Raw genomic sequence first — 17,493 nt, forward strand, 5'->3', positions numbered from 1 at the left:
TGCAATATTGTGTAAATGGCATATTTTGGGTGCAACTGGCATCTTTTGTATGTAAATGTCATATTTTTGTCTATAAATGACATATTTTTGTCTATAAATGACATATTTTTGTGTGATGGTATATTTTGAGTGTAAATAATATATTTTGTGCATAAATGGCATATTTGGTGTGTAAATGCTGTATTTTCTGTGTATGGCATAAATTACATCTGATTAATGGGGAAATGGTGGTAAAAAATTAGGCTATTCTCTATGAATATATAGTGTGAAGTATGTGTAGGTATATATGATTGTATTTGCGACTGTTGGTTTAGAAACAAGTTAGCTGATTTGTGTAGCAAAACTAGGATTTTATATTTTCGAGGTGTAGAAATGATTAGCTTATGAATATAGTGGCTAGCATCCAGCTGAGTTGCTAGACGGATGAATTGAGGTGCGACATTTGGATAGCTATTTGATGGATGTGAGGACAGTTGACTAGCCTATGAACACAGCTACTAATCCGCTGTGCTGCCAGATGTGTGGTGGCTACTTGTGGATTATAGTAGAATATCTAGCTATAGGGTTTCATAATTGCTGTTGTTTATAAAACTAGAATGACAGCTATTTATTAAAACTATTATTGTACACTAATACTTTAAGTGGGTTCCCTTGGTTGCTTTAAGCATAGGGTGGACATGAATATGAATGAGATTGGGTGGGAATATATAGGAGCTGCCTCGTATGGGCCAATAGGACTTTTGCAGTTACCTTTATTCTTATGTTCAGCTCACCTGCTATGCTGCCAGATGTACGATTCTGCTTAAATTGCAGTACGACATTTGGGCTTCTGTTATACTTTTGAACTTATCACTGAATAATGATTACAGTTGTGGATGACTAAAATGTATATTCTTAGTCCTCTGATTAGGTTAGGTGGGGATGGTTAGTCTAGTCATTTTTGAATAATAACATTAAATACATATGCCAGTAGAACGCCAAAGGTCGCATTGGTTGTCTGGTGACGTCATACATAGTTGACCAGTAAGGTACTGTAATACCTTCACACCTATGTGCTAATGGCCAGCAATACCTTATCCCTATACCTGAGGTCGCTTTTCATGATGTCACTAAACAACAACAATAACTGGTCTGTAGAATGTATTTGTTTGTTATAAATAATATGTTAGGTTAGGTTAGGTTAGGAAGGTTTGATCGGGTTTATGAATAACAGAAAATATAAGCAATGAGCAAAAATACGAGCTATTGTAGCTGAATATCAACTCTGATGAAGCATAGAGTATAGGTGAGGTATTAAGCCTGATTAAGAGTTCACACTTATGTGTGAACCTCCTGGGATCCGCATTTAGCGCGCCTCGCGCCACATTAGGGATGATGACGTCAGAAACGAAGGCCTTATTTCAAAACATGAGAGGCTTGCTTTTCATTGAAGTCACCATGCCTGGCAGGGGACTGTTAGTTTATACAGTAATGTTGGATTAGTACTGAAATCGCATTGAAGTCACTACGCCTGGCAGGGGACTGTTTTCATACAAATGAAAGATAGTAAGTTTTCATTTTTATTTTGCCCTATGCTCAATAAGCAATTTCTGAAGAAAGATTGACAAAGCTTAAATTACATTCTCTAGAAAGGCAAAGAAATAGAGGTGACATGATAGAGCTGTGAATGAATGGCCATGATAAAGGGGGAATATTAATAGACTATTAAAATTATCAACACTAGACAGAACATGAAACAATGGACATAAATTGGAATAAGTTTTAGATTTAGATTTAGGAAAAAGACCTGGGTAAATACTGGTTCTGTAAACAGGGTTTGAAGTCATTTCTTACGTTATTATTATGTAATCTTAGCTATAAAATGATCTTAGACAATGGGAAACAGTACGGCAATACCTTATTGAGAAAAAACGAGCTTATAATGATTAACGCCATTGCACATTAGGCTTGACAGAAGGTAGCATTTGAATCCCCCTTTGCTATAAATATTGAAAATGGGAATAAACATACTATAACAGAAAACGGACTTATTCAGGGAAGAAGAATACGGGGTGACTATTAGCAATGCCTGTGCGAAATATGATGGGGCCAGAAGCCAGCCTTTTAATCCCCAGGTAAGTTGATGACGTCATTGACCATTAGCAATGTCCGTGCATGGCTCACCGGGGTAACGAAAAAACATGGGGCCATAACGTGTCCCTTAAATCTCACCGGGGTAACGAAAAAACATGGGGCCATAACGTGTCCCTTAAATCTCACCAGGGTAACGAAAAAACATGGGGCCATAACGTGTCCCTTAAATCTCACCGGGGTAACGAAAAAACATGGGGCCATAACGTGTCCCTTAAATCTCACCGGGGTAACGAAAAAACATGGGGCCATAACGTGTCCCTTAAATCTCACCAGGGTAACGAAAAAAAATGGGGCCATAACGTGTCCCTTAAATCTCACCGGGGTAACGAAAAAACATGGGGCCATAACGTGTCCCTTAAATCTCACCGGGGTAACGAAAAAACATGGGGCCATAACGTGTCCCTTAGCAAAAGCAAAACGGACACGTTATGGCCCGGTTTACACTACTCTCGGTCACCACCTCTACCTCCTCGGTCACCACCTCTACCTCCTCGGTCACCACCTCTACCTCCTCGGTCACCACCTCTACCTCCTCGGTCACCACCTCTACCTCCTCGGTCACCACCTCTACCTCCTCGGTCACCACCTCTACCTCCTCGGTCACCACCTCTACCTCCTCGGTCACCACCTCTACCTCCTCGGTCACCACCTCTACCTCCTCGGTCACCACCTCTACCTCCTCGGTCACCACCTCTACCTCCTCGGTCACCACCTCTACCTCCTCGGTCACCACCTCTACCTCCTCGGTCACCACCTCTACCTCCTCGGTCACCACCTCTACCTCCTCGGTCACCACCTCTACCTCCTCGGTCACCACCTCTACCTCCTCGGTCACCAGCTCTACCTCCTCGGTCACCAGCTCTACCTCCTCGGTCACCAGCTCTACCTCCTCGGTCACCAACTCTACCTCCTCGGTCACCACCTCTACCTCCTCGGTCACCACCTCTACCTCCTCGGTCACCAGCTCTACCTCCTCGGTCACCAACTCTACCTCCTCGGTCACCAACTCTACCTCCTCGGTCACCAACTCTACCTCCTCGGTCACCAACTCTACCTCCTCGGTCACCAGCTCCCTCCTCCCCACATACTGCTTTTGAGAACCAGCATTCCTATCATGCCTCAACCCGAGCACCTGAACCACTGTATCCATGCATGGGCACCTGACCTGGACTCTTGTATCTGTAAGTGGTGAGAGCTTCCAAACACACGCCGGAAGTAACTCTCACACCAGGAAAGGTTGAGTGCATCAGAACTGACAACTTCTCTAATACTGATCAGCGTGTTGTTTATATTAATGTATTGAGGTAAGGGAGACATGATCACTACCTACAAAATATTCAGAGGAATTGACAGTAGTAGACAAAGATAAACTTTTTAACACGGGTGGTACGCGAACAAGGAGACACAGGTGGACTCTGAGTACTCAAAATGAGCCACAGAGACGTTAGAAAGAACTTTTTCAGTGTCAGAGTAGTTAACAGATGGAACGCATTAGACAGTGATGTGGAGGCTGACTCCATACACAGTTTCAAATGTAGATATGATAGAGCCCAGTAGGCTCAGGAACCTGTACATCAGTTGACTGACAGTTGAGAGGCGGGACCAAAGAGCCAGAGCTCAACCCCCGCAAGCACGACTAGGCGAGTACAGACCCAAGGTGAGCCTCTGTCAATAAGGAAGATAAACTTGAACGCGTCAACTGCCCAACTGCTTAAAAATTGAGAAAAAACAAATAGAAGTAGTTGATTTTATTGTTGTTATATTTCAAGTTGCTGCTAGCCGGTTAAAATATTGTAGCGGGCTGAATATATGGCCCGCGGGTCGTAGTTTGAACCTAGATGATTGACTTAAGCCAGCCACACACGTGCAGTTTTAAGTGACAGTTATGACTTCACTTATAACTGACACAGTTCAAACTGACGTCAGTTAAAAATGGTTTTAACGGGCTGGTTTACAGATCGTAAACCAGCCCGTCCTCCTAAGGTGTACCAGCGTCAACAAACTGTCGTAGTCGTACTACAACCAGTCCTCCTACAAAGAACTTTTCTTTTCGCTCGTATGCGTAACATAAGGCTAAAAACTGTCGTACAAGAAAATGAAAGCGGCTCGCGAATTTGGCTCGAGTTCGTATTATGACCGGGCAGGATTGACTAGGCGCAATCCTTAAATGTTACCCAGCAGTGAACGAGTACCCGGTGGTTAAACGATTTTGCGGGTCGTATTCCTGGGGAAAAGTAAGATAAGGACCTGCCTGAAACGCTATGCGTGCTAGTGGCTTTACAAGAATGTAAGAACTCTTGTATATATAAATCAAATCAAATAAAAAATAATTGTCTAGCTTATCAGAGATATAAATCTCTTAGGCAGATATATCTCTTAAGCATTCATTCCTTTTCAAAGAGTGAAAAAAAAACAGAACTAACTGTTGAAGCACTACAGGCGTAGCGTCCCACCACTCTGGGGCTACGATCTGTAGCTACTCTGAGTCTCTCTTTCCCTACCCTTTTTTACGCAACCCATCCTCCTAAGAGTTCTTACATTCTCGTAAAGCCACTAGCACGCATAGCTTTTCAGGCAGGTCCTTATCTTAATTTCCCCTATAATACGACCCGACAAATCGTTTAACAACCAGGTACCTGTTCACTGCTGGGTGAACACTGGCGTATATTTAAGGATTGGCGCCTAGTCAATCCTGTCCGGCCAGGATACGAACTCAGGCCAAATTCGCGAGCTGCTTCCCATTTTTCTAGTACGACAATTTTTGGCCTTATGTAATATACGCATACGAGTGTTGTTGTTGTTTTAGATTCATCTACTCAGAACATAAGTTCCAAGTAGCACGGGCTATGGTGAGCCCGTAGTGGACTTACCTGGCACAGGAGCGAGGCAAGTAGCACGGGCTATGGTTAGCCTCGTCTCTGCATACGAGCGAAAAGCGACGTTCTTTGTAGGACAGGTTGTGCGGGGCGAGTGAGTTACCACTATGCCACAATTTGACCAAACGAGTTTCAATGTTCATGAATAGTATAAACAATGAGAAAGATCTGCGAATATTTAAATCAGACCCACAGTATATACAGCACACGGAAACAGTTTAATCATACAGCAACGTGGACATGTATACTGAAGTATTTAAATCATTGGAATTCAATCTTGGATATTAAACTAACATCATTGTGACGCCAAGCGGGTCCTAGTATCACTGAGTTTATTTTAATGGGCTTATTATGGACAACATATCCATCCTGTGAGTGAGTGGCAGAAAGGTTACAAAGATATGAGTCTTGTGTGATGTTCACGGATTCTTTTACACCCATCCACGAAGAGTTTCAAGTCGAGGTTAATATTGGAGTTTATTTTTTGTATATATGAAGCGTTCAAGGTAACGTGTGGCATATGTGTGTATATTTAGCATGTTTAGGGATGTGAACAAAGGAGCTCTAACTTGTCTGAAGACAAATTATACCTACTTAAAATTATCTGTTAGATAAAGGACCTGCCCGAAACGCTGCGCGTACTAGTGGCTTTACAAGATTGTAAATACCATGCTATGTATTCTCTCTAACCCAATGTACCTTCTTGTATATAAATAAATAAATAAATAAAATAAATAATTTATTATAGTCTTAGTAGCTGATTTTTTACTAGTGATGTGTTGGTGGGTAGCTTATGGTGGCTGGGCCAAAACATACCATAAGACGGGGGGATACATTTGTGAGTAATATGATGTGATTTTTTTGGTTATGTGTCGTACTCACCTATTTGTACTTATCGCGTTGTACTCACCTAGATGTGTTCAGGTAGTAGTACGAGCGACATCTCCAGGGTCCAGGCTCTTATTAACTCTTAATCGGCTGATATATTGGTTCCAGAGCTTATTGTGCTCTGTCATATCTGCATTTAAAGCTGTGAATGGAATTTGTCTTCACCACTTCTTAGCGTATTCCAAATGTTCACTATTCTCACACTGATTTTTTTTATAATGTCTCTGTGGCTCATATGAGTAGCTTCTAGGTTCCTTTGTTGGTATACTACCCCAGCTAAATAATGTGTCCTTGTCTGCTCTGAGTATTTTTGTATGTAGCAATCGTGTCTCTCCTGTTTCTTCTTTCTTCCAGTTACGTGAGGTTCCACACCTTGTCACTGGAAGAGAGAAGAGACATGGGAGACATGATTACCACATACAAAATACTTTATTGTATGTCTGTGCTGAAGTTAGGTCTATTGTTAACAGATAGGCCTAGGAATCTTCCCACTCTTGTTTTACTCTCGCTCTCATAATTTTATTTCAAGATTTATTTGGTCTGACGGTTTGTTTAAAAAAATGTATTTAATATTTTCAGGAATAACCTATAACATAGTTCTTTGCATCAAGAATCTCCAACAGATTAAGGAGAGCTGGTGTTCTATGAACTTTGAATTTTATCTTCATGAGGAAATAGAAAATCTATTTTCCCCTTATCATTTATCTTCCGCAATATCACTGAATGGACTCGTTACTACCCTGTAATTGTTCTTGGATATTGAACTGAACAAAACCTATGGGGATTTAACTGTCCCTAACCAAACAAATTGTACTTACGTGGCTTAACACTAATGTTTAGACAAACTCTTGTATTCATTTACATCCTCAGAATATAGTTCATGGAGTGGGATCCGGAACGGAAACATTATGGGGCTTACTTACTTACTATACATCGGATAGTAGGCTAGTGTTACCATGGGGTGGATGATTTGCTCCCTTCCTCCCTTAACCACTTTGAGGAGTGAGGGGTTTTTAATATAGCCTCTGGGCCCCTATTCTCCATCACATTCACTCCAAAAAAATCTACCACCTACGGGTTATTCATGCCCATGCCTCCTCTTGGGTAGCTTCATTTCCATCAATCATCAAAATTCCCCCTCCCCCCCTTTCCCCCCAACTACAAGGCATGGGGAGAGATGGAAGACCCTAAGCACACATGTTATATACTGCATATTGTTGCACATAAGAACACACTCAGAGAAAAGTATATAGTAGATTTGATAGATGAAATACGTCGGGAGATGCCTCATTACACAACCTAGGTTAGAAAGACAGGCCCCAAGAGCTAAGAGCTTGATTATAAACATGGGTGAAATATGTGACTGTGTGAATACAGTGAGGAAAGTGGTACCTAGCCAGTACTGCTAAGGGGAGTGCCGAGGCCGTAGCGTAGTGCTCCCAGGAGGGGGTAGTGTCATGGCCGCCAGTGTTGTTGTTGTTGGTGCGGGCGAGAACCACCGTCCACCCGCCGCCCTCGCTGCTCATGTCGCACCACACTTTCACTCCCTTCCCCTTCCGCCTGTACAAATGTAACTTATAATACAAACAAAAATATATATATACTGTATTTATGTAAATCACATTATATGAATTTAGTTTTAATAAAAAAAGTACCAACTGGTTATAAGTTACCACACCAGACGGGAAATTTATATATATATATAAGGGGGCCCCTTCTTCCAGCTCGATGTGGTACTCCTTTTCATATATATTATATATATATATATATATATATATATATATAACTGAAAACTCACACCCCAGAAGTGACTCGAACCCATACTCCCAGATGCCACGCAACTGGTATGTACAAGACGCCTTAATCCACTTGACCATCACGACCGGACATAATGAGGTGATAGCCAAGGCTATTTGAACCACCCCACCGCCGGCACTCGGATAGTAATCTTGGGCATAGCATTTTACCAAATCACCTCATTCTTTGGGGCACACGTGAGGAACACAAATGCGAACAAGCCTGAATGGTCCCCAGGACAATATGCAACTGAAAACTCACACCCCAGAAGTGACTCGAACCCATACTCCCAGATGCCACGCAACTGGTATGTACAAGACGCCTTAATCCACTTGACCATCACGACCGGACATAATGAGGTGATAGCCAAGGCTATTTGAACCACCCCACCGCCGGCACTCGGATAGTAATCTTGGGCATAGCATTTTACCAAATCACCTCATTCTTTGGGGCACACGTGAGGAACACAATGCGAACAAGCCTGAATGGTCCCCAGGACAATATGCAACTGAAAACTCACACCCCAGAAGTGACTCGAACCCATACTCCCAGATGCCACGCAACTGGTATGTACAAGACGCCTTAATCCACTTGACCATCACGACCGGACATAATGAGGTGATAGCCAAGGCTATTTGAACCACCCCACCGCCGGCACTCGGATAGTAATCTTGGGCATAGCATTTTACCAAATCACCTCATTCTTTGGGGCACACGTGAGGAACACAAATGCGAACAAGCCTGAATGGTCCCCAGGACAATATGCAACTGAAAACTCACACCCCAGAAGTGACTCGAACCCATACTCCCAGATGCCACGCAACTGGTATGTACAAGACGCCTTAATCCACTTGACCATCACGACCGGACATAATGAGGTGATAGCCAAGGCTATTTGAACCACCCCACCGCCGGCACTCGGATAGTAATCTTGGGCATAGCATTTTACCAAATCACCTCATTCTTTGGGGCACACGTGAGGAACACAAATGCGAACAAGCCTGAATGGTCCCCAGGACAATATGCAACTGAAAACTCACACCCCAGAAGTGACTCGAACCCATACTCCCAGATGCCACGCAACTGGTATGTACAAGACGCCTTAATCCACTTGACCATCACGACCGGACATAATGAGGTGATAGCCAAGGCTATTTGAACCACCCCACCGCCGGCACTCGGATAGTAATCTTGGGCATAGCATTTTACCAAATCACCTCATTCTTTGGGGCACACGTGAGGAACACAAATGCGAACAAGCCTGAATGGTCCCCAGGACAATATGCAACTGAAAACTCACACCCCAGAAGTGACTCGAACCCATACTCCCAGATGCCACGCAACTGGTATGTACAAGACGCCTTAATCCACTTGACCATCACGACCGGACATAATGAGGTGATAGCCAAGGCTATTTGAACCACCCCACCGCCGGCACTCGGATAGTAATCTTGGGCATAGCATTTTACCAAATCACCTCATTCTTTGGGGCACACGTGAGGAACACAAATGCGAACAAGCCTGAATGGTCCCCAGGACAATATGCAACTGAAAACTCACACCCCCAGAAGTGACTCGAACCCATACTCCCAGATGCCACGCAACTGGTATGTACAAGACGCCTTAATCCACTTGACCATCACGACCGGACATAATGAGGTGATAGCCAAGGCTATTTGAACCACCCCACCGCCGGCACTCGGATAGTAATCTTGGGCATAGCATTTTACCAAATCACCTCATTCTTTGGGGCACACGTGAGGAACACAAATGCGAACAAGCCTGAATGGTCCCCAGGACAATATGCAACTGAAAACTCACACCCCAGAAGTGACTCGAACCCATACTCCCAGATGCCACGCAACTGGTATGTACAAGACGCCTTAATCCACTTGACCATCACGACCGGACATAATGAGGTGATAGCCAAGGCTATTTGAACCACCCCACCGCCGGCACTCGGATAGTAATCTTGGGCATAGCATTTTACCAAATCACCTCATTCTTTGGGGCACACGTGAGGAACACAAATGCGAACAAGCCTGAATGGTCCCCAGGACAGGAGTGCCGGCGGTGGGGTGGTTCAAATAGCCTTGGCTATCACCTCATTATGTCCGGTCGTGATGGTCAAGTGGATTAAGGCGTCTTGTACATACCAGTTGCGTGGCATCTGGGAGTATGGGTTCGAGTCACTTCTGGGGTGTGAGTTTTCAGTTGCATATTGTCCTGGGGACCATTCAGGCTTGTTCGCATTTGTGTTCCTCACGTGTGCCCCAAAGAATGAGGTGATTTGGTAAAATGCTATGCCCAAGATTACTATCCGAGTGCCGGCGGTGGGGTGGTTCAAATAGCCTTGGCTATCACCTCATTATGTCCGGTCGTGATGGTCAAGTGGATTAAGGCGTCTTGTACATACCAGTTGCGTGGCATCTGGGAGTATGGGTTCGAGTCACTTCTGGGGTGTGAGTTTTCAGTTGCATATTGTCCTGGGGACCATTCAGGCTTGTTCGCATTTGTGTTCCTCACGTGTGCCCCAAAGAATGAGGTGATTTGGTAAATGCTATGCCCAAGATTACTATCCGAGTGCCGGCGGTGGGGTGGTTCAAATAGCCTTGGCTATCACCTCATTATGTCCGGTCGTGATGGTCAAGTGGATTAAGGCGTCTTGTACATACCAGTTGCGTGGCATCTGGGAGTATGGGTTCGAGTCACTTCTGGGGTGTGAGTTTTCAGTTGCATATTGTCCTGGGGACCATTCAGGCTTGTTCGCATTTGTGTTCCTCACGTGTGCCCCAAAGAATGAGGTGATTTGGTAAAATGCTATGCCCAAGATTACTATCCGAGTGCCGGCGGTGGGGTGGTTCAAATAGCCTTGGCTATCACCTCATTATGTCCGGTCGTGATGGTCAAGTGGATTAAGGCGTCTTGTACATACCAGTTGCGTGGCATCTGGGAGTATGGGTTCGAGTCACTTCTGGGGTGTGAGTTTTCAGTTGCATATTGTCCTGGGGACCATTCAGGCTTGTTCGCATATATATATATATATATATATATATATATATATATATATATATATATATATATATATATATATATATATACATTATATATATATATGTTAGACCACGAAGGAGGAAGGATTAAGACAGGAAATTCCTTAAGTACTTTCGTATTTAATAATACATCTTCAGAAGGATCCCTACTGAACACAACTAAGTGAGCGAGCAAGCACAGGGGGTGTATTAAGTACTGTGAGGAAGCACAGTACTGAGCGCACCCATGTGGAGCTGCACAGTGCACACAACACCCAGGACCTACCATGGCACATATCTCTATGCTCACTCATGTTATACTGCCTTCACAACTGTATTATCTGGTGGTCGTCTTAGATTATACACGTCCCGTGGCACTGTTTGATGATCCGTGGCACCCTCTGCCACGGCTATAGGGTGGTAGAGGGTGAGGCTACGAGGCTATACGACCTTTCAAACCATCAGCCAATAACAGGTGAAGGATTATCATCTGTAGCTACATTACACTGTACAGTTCCGCCAAGTTGGGATAGGTGTTCATGATAATGACACGAAGTGTAAACTATGTGGTATGTTAAGGTCTCACACCCTTGCCCATTATGTTCTTGATTGTCCGTTGATTAATGTATATAGAAACACTGAGATAAGGACTGTTCCTGAACAAATAGCCTGGATGTGTCACAACGGAAAGGTTGATGATATTCTTGAGAGATATAAGAATTTTGCACAAAGACTGTAATCTTTTGTTGAATTATCTGCATGTCTCTTGCAAATTGTCTATACAGTATACCTCGGTCATAAAAGTATTTGTGTGTACGTCTGATACCATAATACTTGTGTAAAGGAGGAAATGTATATGTTTATCTCTCAGAATGTTCGGTAATATGTTTATTGTTTGTGATGTGTGTCTATGTATGTATTAACACGATGTACTGAACGGGGTGAGAATAGCTTGAGCTACCTCATCCCTTTGTGTGTATTTTACCTCAATAAACTTATTTCAATTTCCTCCAAGAAGACGCTTACATTCAGCCACCAGAGACCGCAGTGGCCGGTCACGGGCAAACTTGACCTCTCACTGCAGTCTTTCAAAAGAACAATTTTACATAATTATTTTAACTACTCCCAGACTAACAACATCGCAAACATGAGTGTATACTTTGTGGATGATGATCTTTGGAGAGTTAAAGTCCTGGGACCAGATTCACGAAGCAGTTACGCAAGTACTTACGAACGCGTACATCTTTCGTCAATATTTGACGGCTTTGGCTACATTTATTTAACAGTTTACAAGCATGAAAACTTCCCAATCAACTGTTGTTATTGTTGTAAACTGCCTCGTGGTGCTTCAGAGCTCATTAATTGTTTAATAATAGTAAACAAAGCCGCCAAAAATTGAGAAAAGAATGTATAGGTTCGTAAGTACTTGCGTAACTGTTTCGTGAATCTGGCCCCAGACACCCACCTGGAAGGATAGATGATGTAAGTACCACTGGACCGATTCCCATCATCTTGGTGCTCCTTGCAGCTCCTCCTGGGGGCGTGGGAAGACAAGTGTTGATGTTAGCTGCACTGAAAGGAATGTACGGCATAGGAAATAATATTGCCTAAGCTAATTAACTATAAAAATCAAATACCCAGGACGGGTTTACGGAAGTAGCCTAACTGAAAACGTATCGAAATAATGGACAAATGGAAATAAACTTTTCAGATATATTAAGACTATTCAATAGCCTAGTCGATAGAGCTTCTGCCTCACATGGTCCGCGGTTCGAGTCTCCTACACCCCAGGTGAATGAAACTTATACACTTTCACGAGCACTTACACAAAATATCTATTTCACACAGTAAAAAATGCTAATTTCACAATCTTACTTATACATACAGACTTTCACAAACATAATTACAAGCACTCACATACAAACACAATTTGAACACTGACACAAATACTAATTTCATGAACACAAACATACACAGGCAAACACAAACTCGTACAAACGCATACACACACACATGTATGTGTATACAATCTATCCTCCTGCTTAGACAGTATAGTATCTATTGTGATGATCTTACAGTAGAGTATTATAGTTTATGCTACTAGAGTTAGCAGCCTCTACAGTACATAAACCATACATCGTTTGTGTTTTGCGTAATATGACAACCGATTAAATTTATGCAAATTTTTTGAATATAAAGTAGTAGGCTTTAAATTCTTGGATTATATTTTTCACTTAGAATTACAAAGATATAAAGTATATGAACATTTTTGAGTTTATATTTTGTTATGTTATTTGTCATATATACAAGAGTTGTTAAATTCTTGTAAAATCACCATTACTCATAGAGTTTCGGGCAGGTCCTTAATTCTAATTTTCCCCGGAATACGACCCGCCAAATCGTTTAACAACCAGGTAACAATTTTACTGTTGGATGAACAGTGCCGTACAGTCAATCCTCCTCGGCCAGAATACGAACCCAGGCCAAATGGCTGGCTAAGAGCGGGACGAGTGTGTTACCACTGCCCCACGGGGCTGTAGCCTGATCTACTCCGACAATACTTGTGTAAAGGAGGAAATGTAGATGTTTATCTCTCAGAATGTTTGGTAATATGTTTATTGTTTGTGATGTGTGTCTATGTATGTATTAACACGTTGTACTGAACGGGGTGAGAATAGCTTGAGCTACCTCATCCCTTTGTGCGCATTTTACCTCAATAAACTTATTTCAATTTCAATTATTCCTACAACATTTGGTGCAAACTCCCCCAGGGGTACTTGGTTTACCCATACCCAAAGGCGTATTTTACGTCTTTTACAAAGGCGTAAAATAACGTATAAAAGCCTCTTTACTTTATTACATCATCCGTAGATATGTAGATCCTACTTCATAGTAAAATATTCCTACATACATCAAATATAAATTTATAAAAAAAAACTTGTAGTTCAAATTTCAAAATAAATAATGTTTTGCAAAGAATCTTTTTATTATTTACGGGAAAATAATATTGTGTAAAGGAAAAAAATAATTGGTTTAGTGCCTTACCTCCTGTGTGAGTTGAGGTGACTTACAGCCCCCTTACTTGTGTCAACACGATACCACACCCTGAGATGTGTTGTACGGTCTCTCTTGGCAGGTGTTGTATCGTCTCCCTTGACAGGTGTTCTATCGTCTCCCTTGACAGGTATTGTATCGTCTCCCTTGACAGGTGTTGTATCGTCTCCCTTGACAGGTGTTGTATCGTCTCCCTTGACAGGTGTTGTATCGTCTCCCTTGACAGGTGTTGTATCGTCTCCCTTGACAGGTTTTGTATCGTCTCCCTTGACAGGTATTGTATCGTCTCCCTTGACAGGTATTGTATCGTCTCCCTTGACAGGTATTGTATCGTCTTCCTTGACAGGTATTGTATCGTCTTCCTTGACAGGCGTCGTGCTCTCTCCTGTGGCGGGCGTCGTGCTCTCTCCTGTGGCGGGCGTCGTGCTCTCTCCTGTGGCGGGCGTCGTGCTCTCTCCTGTGGCGGGCGTCGTGCTCTCTCCTGTGGCGGGCGTCGTGCTCTCTCCTGTGGCGGGCGTCGTGCTCTCTCCTGTGGCGGGCGTCGTGCTCTCTCCTGTGGCGGGCGTCGTGCTCTCTCCTGTGGCGGGCGTCGTGCTCTCTCCTGTGGCGGGCGTCGTGCTCTCTCCTGTGGCGGGCGTCGTGCTCTCTCCTGTGGCGGGCGTCGTGCTCTCTCCTGTGGCGGGCGTCGTGCTCTCTCCTGTGGCGGGCGTCGTGCTCTCTCCTGTAGCAGGCGTCGTACTCTCTCCTGTGTCAGTAGGTATAACATTTTTGAACATTACTCCTACCTTATCTGTCGTGGCAGACGTTGTACTCTCTCCTGTGAAAGGCGTTGTACTCTCTCCTGTGGCAGACGTTGTACTCTCTCCTGTGGAAGGCGTTGTACTCTCTCCTGTGGCAGGCGTTGTACTCTCTCCTGTGGCAGGCGTTGTACTCTCTCCTGTGGCAGGCGTTGTACTCTCTCCTGTGGCAGGCGTTGTACTCTCTCCTGTGGCAGGCGTTGTACTCTCTCCTGTGGCAGGCGTTGTACTCTCTCCTGTGGCGGGCGTTGTACTCTCTCCTGTGGCAGGCGTTGTACTCTTTCCTGTGTCAGTAGGTATAATATTTTTGAACATTACTCCTACCTTATCTGTCGTGGCAGACGTTGTACTCTCTCCTGTGAAAGGCGTTGTACTCTCTCCTGTGAAAGGCGTTGTACTCTCTCCTGTGGCAGACGTTGTACTCTCTCCTGTGGCAGGCGTTGAACTAGCTCCTGTGGCAGGCGTTGTGCTCTCTCCCGCGGCAGGCGTTGTGCTCTCTCCTGTGGCAGGCGTTGAACTAGCTCCTGTGGCAGGCGTTGTGCTCTCTCCCGCGGCAGGCGTTGTGCTCTCTCCCGCGGCAGGCGTTGTGCTCTCTCCCGCGGCAGGCGTTGTGCTCTCTCCCGCGGCAGGCGTTGTGCTCTCTCCCGCGGCAGGCGTTGTGCTCTCTCCCGCGGCAGGCGTTGTGCTCTCTCCCGCGGCAGGCGTTGTGCTCTCTCCCGCGGCAGGCGTTGTGCTCTCTCCCGCGGCAGGCGTTGTGCTCTCTCCCGCGGCAGGCGTTGTGCTCTCTCCCGCGGCAGGCGTTGTGCTCTCTCCCGCGGCAGGCGTTGTGCTCTCTCCCGCGGCAGGCGTTGTGCTCTCTCCCGCGGCAGGCGTTGTGCTCTCTCCCGCGGCAGGCGTTGTGCTCTCTACCGCGGCAGGCGTTGTGCTCTCTCCCGCGGCAGGCGTTGTGCTCTCTCCCGCGGCAGGCGTTGTGCTCTCTACCGCGGCAGGCGTTGTGCTCTCTCCCGTGGCAGGCGTTGTGCTCTCTCCCGCGGCAGGCGTTGTGCTCTCTCCCGCGGCAGGCGTTGTGCTCTCTCCTGTGGCAGGCGTTGTGCTCTCTCCTGTGGCAGGCGTTGAACTAGCTCCTGTGGCAGGCGTTGAACTAGCTCCTGTGGCAGGCGTTGAACTAGCTCCTGTGGCAGGCGTTGTACTCTCTCCTGTGGCAGGCGTTGTACTCTCTCCTGTGGCAGGCGTTGTACTCTCTCCTGTGGCAGGCGTTGTACTCTCTCCTGTGGCAGGCGTTGTACTCTTTCCTGTGTCAGTAGGTATAACATTTTTGAACATTACTCCTACCTTATCTGTCGTGGCGGACGTTGTACTCTCTCCTGTGAAAGGCGTTGTACTCTCTCCTGTGGCAGACGTTGTACTCTCTCCTGTGGAAGTCGTTGTGCTCTCTCCCGCGGCAGGCGTTGAACTACCTCCTGTGGCAGGCGTTGAACTAGCTCCTGTGGCAGGCGTCGTGCTCTCTCCCGCGGCGGGCGTCGTGCTCTCTCCCGCGGCGGGCGTCGTGCTCTCTCCCGCGGCGGGCGTCGTGCTCTCGCCCGCGGCGGGCGTCGTGCTCTCTCCCGCGGCGGGCGTCGTGCTCTCGCCCGCGGCGGGCGTCGTGCTCTCTCCCGCGGCGGGCGTCGTGCTCTCGCCCGCGGCGGGCGTCGTGCTCTCTCCCGCGGCGGGCGTCGTGCTCTCTCCCGCGGCGGGCGTCGTGCTCTCTCCCGCGGCGGGCGTCGTGCTCTCGCCCGCGGCGGGCGTCGTGCTCTCGCCCGCGGCGGGCGTCGTGCTCTCTCCCGCGGCGGGCGTCGTGCTCTCGCCCGCGGCGGGCGTCGTGCTCTCGCCCGCGGCGGGCGTCGTGCTCTCGCCCGCGGCGGGCGTCGTGCTCTCGCCCGCGGCGGGCGTCGTGCTCTCTCCCGCGGCGGGCGTCGTGCTCTCTCCCGCGGCGGGCGTCGTGCTCTCGCCCGCGGCGGGCGTCGTGCTCTCGCCCGCGGCGGGCGTCGTGCTCTCTCCCGCGGCGGGCGTCGTGCTCTCTCCCGCGGCGGGCGTCGTGCTCTCTCCCGCGGCGGGCGTCGTGCTCTCGCCCGCGGCGGGCGTCGTGCTCTCGCCCGCGGCGGGCGTCGTGCTCTCGCCCGCGGCGGGCGTCGTGCTCTCGCCCGCGGCGGGCGTCGTGCTCTCGCCCGCGGCAAGCGTCGTGCTCTCGCCCGCGGCAAGCGTCGTGCTCTCGCCCGCGGCAAGCGTCGTGCTCTCGCCCGCGGCGGGCGTCGTGCTCTTGCCCGCGGCGGGCGTCGTGCTCTCTCCCGCGGCGGGCGTTGTGCTCTCTCCCGCATCAGGCGTTGTGCTCTCTCCCGCGGCAGGCGTTGTGCTCTCTCCCGCGGCAGGCGTTGTGCTCTCTCCCGCGGCAGGCGTTGTGCTCTCTCCCGCGGCAGGCGTTGTGCTCTCTCCCGCGGCAGGCGTTGTGCTCTCTCTCGCGGTAGGCGTTGTGCTCTCTCTCGCGGCAGGCGTTGTGCTCTCTCCTGTGGCAGGCGTTGTACTCTCTCCTGTGGCAGGCGTTGTACTCTCTCCTGTGGCAGGCCTTGTACTCTCTCCTGTGGCAGGCGTTGTACTCTTTCCTGTGTCAGTAGGTATAATATTTTTGAACATTACTCCTGCCTTATCTGTCGTGGCAGACGTTGTACTCTCTCCTGTGAAAGGCGTTGTACTCTCTCCTGAGGCAGACGTTGTACTCTCTCCTGTGGAAGGCGTTGTACTCTCTCCTGTGGCAGGCGTTGAACTAGCTCCTGTGGCAGGCGTTGAACTAGCTCCTGTGGCAGGCGTTGTGCTCTCTCCCGCGGCAGGCGTTGTGCTCTCTCCCGCGGCAGGCGTTGTGCTCTCTCCCGCGGCAGGCGTTGT

General features: G+C 47.2%; 2 protein-coding genes across 2 annotated transcripts; both read right to left on the minus strand.

The window, feature by feature from the left end:
* Nucleotides 1-2,536: 2,536 nt before the first annotated feature.
* On the minus strand, nt 2,537-3,283 carry LOC138359624 (uncharacterized). The gene has a single exon (XM_069319031.1). The coding sequence runs from the start codon at nt 3,281-3,283 to the stop codon at nt 2,537-2,539; it is 747 nt and encodes a 248-aa protein (XP_069175132.1).
* A 2,968-nt stretch (nt 3,284-6,251) lies between these two features.
* Nucleotides 6,252-17,244, minus strand: LOC138359625 (mucin-21-like). Its single transcript, XM_069319032.1, has 5 exons — nt 16,035-17,244; nt 13,772-14,525; nt 12,192-12,260; nt 7,290-7,457; nt 6,252-6,276 (listed from the first exon to the last, which is right to left on the minus strand). The coding sequence occupies exons 1-5, from the start codon at nt 17,242-17,244 to the stop codon at nt 6,252-6,254; spliced, it is 2,226 nt and encodes a 741-aa protein (XP_069175133.1).
* Nucleotides 17,245-17,493: the final 249 nt, after the last annotated feature.

Source organism: Procambarus clarkii, chromosome 92 (genome assembly GCF_040958095.1).
Source record: "Procambarus clarkii isolate CNS0578487 chromosome 92, FALCON_Pclarkii_2.0, whole genome shotgun sequence".
NCBI lineage: Eukaryota > Metazoa > Arthropoda > Malacostraca > Decapoda > Cambaridae > Procambarus > Procambarus clarkii.